The 4,645-nt window shown below is 50.8% G+C and overlaps 1 protein-coding gene across 1 annotated transcript; it reads left to right on the top strand.

Moving 5' to 3' along the window:
* Positions 1-281: 281 nt before the first annotated feature.
* On the top strand, positions 282-4,644 carry DUSP5 (dual specificity phosphatase 5; the record flags this gene model as incomplete). Its single annotated transcript, XM_009705767.1, has 3 exons — positions 282-424; positions 1,875-2,094; positions 4,262-4,644. Coding segments are annotated over 3 exons (746 nt in total), but the record flags the coding sequence as incomplete, so codon positions are not given.
* Position 4,645: the final 1 nt, after the last annotated feature.

Raw genomic sequence — 4,645 nt, 5'->3', positions numbered from 1 at the left:
AGACTCAACAGAATTACATTTGCTAACGGTTTTAATCTGGATCCACTGGCTTTCAGCAAGTTAATAATTGCCAGCGATAATCAGAGGCTTTTCATCGGGTGTCCGAACCTTTCAAACAAACCCGTTTCCCCAGGGGAGCACTGTCCCTCATGAACCCCCCCGGATCCCATTGCCAAGCAGCACTATCCCACTGCATTGCAAGTGTCAGAGCTTCCTTTCTCCTCCGCTTTAATTAAACTGGTTTTTGGAAGCACAAATATTTTTATTTTTTTTTTCCCTAGGGGGATATGAAACCTTTAACTCACAATATCCTGAGTGCTGTGTGGATGGAAAACTCATTTCCCCGGAGAGGACCGAGGCGGAGAGAAACCTCACCAGCCACTGTGAGAAGCAGAGTGCCAACCACAAACCCGCTTATGACCAGGTGTGTGTCACAGCCGCGGTGGGTCACCTTCCCCTTGGGACTTCTCCTTCCTGCCACCGGGCTCTCTTGGAGGCTGGCAGGGTGCCAGCGGCCCTCGTGCTGGCGCAGGCTGTCAATAAGTTGTCACAGTCCGGGTTGGCAACCTGTGTGTTGAATAAGATGTCCTGTGGGTGCTGCTGGTCAGCATTGCCTCTGCTTGGCTTCAAAATCAGGCAACAGAAGGAGGAAAACCACCCTGGCAAGCCCCAAAACTGTATTTGCGACCCATCTTTATCACACGGCCAGGCAGCATGAGCCATTGAGCAGCTTGTGCCTGTCCAGGGACTTAACACGGGCAGGGGGGAGGCTGCCAGGAGTGTCACTTCTCCGGCAGACGAAGGAGCACGCTTTGCCCGTGCCTCCTCTGAGACCCCAGGAGGGATCTGAGGCTGGTGGAGGGGGGTGGGGGGCCGCTTCTGAGAAGAGGCAGTGGCTCTTGAGAGCCACCCTTGGGCAGGGGGAGTGGGGTTTCCACGGGGGAAGCTGTCACACCCGCACACCCACTCAGCCCGGGGAATACATGTGCTCCGAGATGTCACCCTGCGGTCGGGCTGCTTCCGCCGGGGTGTGTGTTTCCTGGCGCTGAGGGGAGCCCCCCAGGTGATGCCCCCCTGTGCCCCCAGGAGCACCTCCCACCCCAGGCTCTGTCCTCCCACCCTGGGTACCTCCCAGCTGTCCCCGGTGCATGGGACTCACCGGGTGGGTAGCTTGGGGGGATGGAAAGCTCGTTTCTTGCAGCCGGGGGCTGGCAGCAGCTCTTGTGCATCATGGAAAGTTACCTGCGATCTCTGAAGCCCTTGTGTCAGGCACTGGCTTTTTTTCTTTCGCGGTCTCGTCACCCAACCTTTGCTTGCACTGTGGAAGGAGGAACTGAGATGACATCTCAGGGTGGGTGACGTGATGGGTGCTGTGCACCAGGGAGGTGCAGGGGGGAAGGGGAGCCTTGCTCCAATTTTTTTGCTTTGCTTCACCTTTGGAGGTATGAGCAGAGGGACTGAGCCCTGGGTTGAGTTAGAGCAGCCTCTTCCTCTGTCCTCCTCTCCCTCCCTGCTCGGATGTGGCTCCCCAGCTGACCCATATTTCAATAAAGCCTCAGAGGGAATGGGGCCCACATATGAAAACGCTTTGGGTGCGTCCCGAGGTGCAGCGCTTTAAAGAAAGCCAGAAACATCCTGCACGTGAGTGGGCTGGATCTGACTTTGTACTTCACAGATGTGGAAAAGAAAACGAAAACCTTTTTCCTGCGTGGGCTTTGCCATCACAGTGATTCACTGGCCAGCAGCACAGGAGTTCAAAAATGCCAGTAAGGGAGGGAGCGGGCACCCACGCAGGCTCCCTTGCCTCTTTCTCAGGTATCACTACTCAAATATCTTTGAAAAGGAATTATATGTTTCTGCTCCTTCTCTTCCAGGGAGGTCCAGTTGAAATCCTGCCTTTTCTCTACCTTGGTAGTGCCTATCACGCTTCCAAGTGCGAGTTTCTCGCCAACCTGCACATCACGGCCCTGCTAAATGTCTCCAGGAAAAGCACAGAGTCCTTCAAAGACCAGTATTGCTACAAGTGGATCCCAGTGGAAGACAGTCACACGGCAGACATCAGCTCACACTTCCAGGAAGCCATTGATTTCATTGGTAGGTTCAAATTAACAAATTTCCAGATCTTCATGTATTTTAAATTAATTTATTTTAAAATACATATCAGTGGGAAGGACACATTATTTTCTCTATGTTCCCAGATGTCACAGCAAAAGTTTTAAGCTCCCCTCCTTCCCCAGCATCTCTCCTGGCAGAGGGATTTCTGCAAGGAAGGAGGGAAGACGGACATTCAGAGCAAGGTCTCTGTCCTCCTTTCCAGGCTGAGAGGCAAGGAAGGAGAATGTTTCTTCTTGACTGCAGTCAGGCAGACAAGGAGAGTGAGCTGGTTGCTTTGAAAAGAAAATAAAGCTAAGTGTAGGTGTAACTTCAGCATGACAGGGAGCAAAGAAGTATGGTTGAATAACACCAAAGTCTATTGATTTTTGTAAAGGAAAAAGCCATATTGGTTCCTCGGACTTGCATGCTAGACCCTGTAGAAGCCAGGTGAAGCAGAGTCAGCTTATTGCCTTACTGTGCTGAGCTATCCCAAAGCTGGGGTCTTAGAAATCCAGCATCGTGCCGTATCAGAGCTCTTTCCATTTCTCCTTTCAATAATGTCGGTATCTCACCCTTTAAGTCTCCTCATTTTTTTGCATGAGGGTGCCTTTAGAAAACTTTGGGCCATCCCCTCCCAAATCTTCCTGCCTTAGGCTGGGTAGGTGAGCGGCATACCAGCCGTGCCAGGTAGTGCAAGGGAGAGGCTCGTTCCTGAGAGGCACGGGGTGGTTTAGTGGGGTGGAGCACCCTGAGCCTGGGTGGAGATGGTGTTGAAATCGGTGCTGTTGCTCTCTAGGAATGTTCGAGAGAAAAAAAATAAAACCCCAGTTACAGAGTCACTGGACTCATTGCTCAGCTGAGTTTGAGCCCTTTGACAGTGCAGGCAGAATTGCAAAAACCTGATCTGAAGGTGCCCTCTGAGCCCTTCCCCTTTCTGGTAAGGGACTTCTTACACCTTTCAGGGAAACGCTAATTCACGGCACTCTTCTGTCTCATCCCCAACCCCTTCTGATAGTTGTTGAGTCACTTGGAATTTTCCCAGATTTTGAGGATGACTTTAGTTTTCACTTTCTTATAAAACTGGGTGTGTGGTGTAGATGCTGGGGATGACTCAAATCCATGTCTTCCTTATTTTGTGCAGTAGTTAAATATAACCAGTCGTGGTGGCACCAGTCCCCCGGCAGACAATCGAAGACAGGCAAATGATAATGATAACTTGCTCAGCTCTGCGTTGTTTCACTGAGCACTACACTCAGCGCAGTTATCCATAAATTGGAGCTTGAACACGTTGCTCAAGGCAATAGAGCAGAGACGGTCTATTTTTGAACTGTATTTTTGTGTGGAAAGGGCATATTTTAAGCACATTCTCTTTAATCTAATAACAATCATTGTGTTGTGTGAGTAACCACAGTGGCTCCTGTTGTGTAAAATGGGTACTTTGCATAAGCCTTTTATATCCTGACTTAAGTCCAAGCATCTTTTAACCAGGCTGTAATTAGCAACTGCCTACCAGTCCTTGTGTGCTTTGTGGTGAGGCCCCAGGGAGCGAGCTCAGCCTCTCCACCCAAGGGTACTCACCAAGGGCTCAGCTCTTGCAACTGCTGTTTGCTGCTGACTGGCCAAGCAGGGAGTTAGGTTTGGACTTTTCTTTAAAGTCCTGTTTTTTCTAGCAAAGCTGATGAGAGGAAGGCAGCCCTGCAGATTTTGAAAGACCTGATGGTGGGAGGGCTGGTCAGGCTGGGCTTGGGTCAGCACTTTGACCTGCAGGCAGAAAAATGCAGGTACAGCAGAGAAATGCAGGTACAGCAAACACAAGCATTGCCCAGATACCTGACCTCTGTCTCGCAATGCTCTGTAAAGTCAGTTGTTCCAAAAGAGAAATAGGCAAGGACTTTCCTGAAAAAAAAAAAGGCAGAAAAAAACAAATCAGGATCCACAGATTCTGAAACCAAGCATCACCTGCAGTTCAGCTCCATCTCAGGCTGGGCTTTGTCCCCTTTCTCTTTCAATCTCCATGTTACCCTTAGAACCCAACAGAAGAGCAAGCTTCCCCTTGCTGGTGGATGGGCTGCGTGCCATGCCCCACTTCCAGTGCTGGATGTGTGTCGCGGTGCCCTCTCCATCCCCAACGACAGCTGACATCTGCAATGACTTTTTTTCCCCCTAGATTATGTCAGACGAACGGGGGGCAAGATCCTGGTGCACTGCGAGGCGGGGATTTCACGCTCTCCCACCATCTGCATGGCGTATCTCATGAAGACGAAGAAGCTCCGCCTGGACGAAGCCTTCGATTACATCAAGCAGCGCCGGAGCCTGATCTCGCCAAACTTTGGTTTCATGGGCCAGTTGCTACAATATGAGTCTGAGATCTTGTCTTCCACTCCCAGCCCCCCTGTCGCCTCGTGCAAAAGAGAAGCTGCATCTTTCTTTGCAGAAGAACTGACGTTAGGCAAAAACTTTGAAGGCTCGTGTTTTGCCTTTCCTACCTCAGTGTTGAGTTCTGTGCCCATCCACTCTCCTGTCCACCAGCTGAAACTCAGCCCGATGACAG

This window comes from Cariama cristata, unplaced genomic scaffold, assembly GCF_000690535.1.
Source record: "Cariama cristata isolate BGI_N322 unplaced genomic scaffold, ASM69053v1 scaffold21038, whole genome shotgun sequence".
NCBI lineage: Eukaryota > Metazoa > Chordata > Aves > Cariamiformes > Cariamidae > Cariama > Cariama cristata.
The sequence above is the reverse complement of the archived record's forward strand: the minus strand, read 5'-3'. Positions and strand labels throughout refer to the sequence as shown.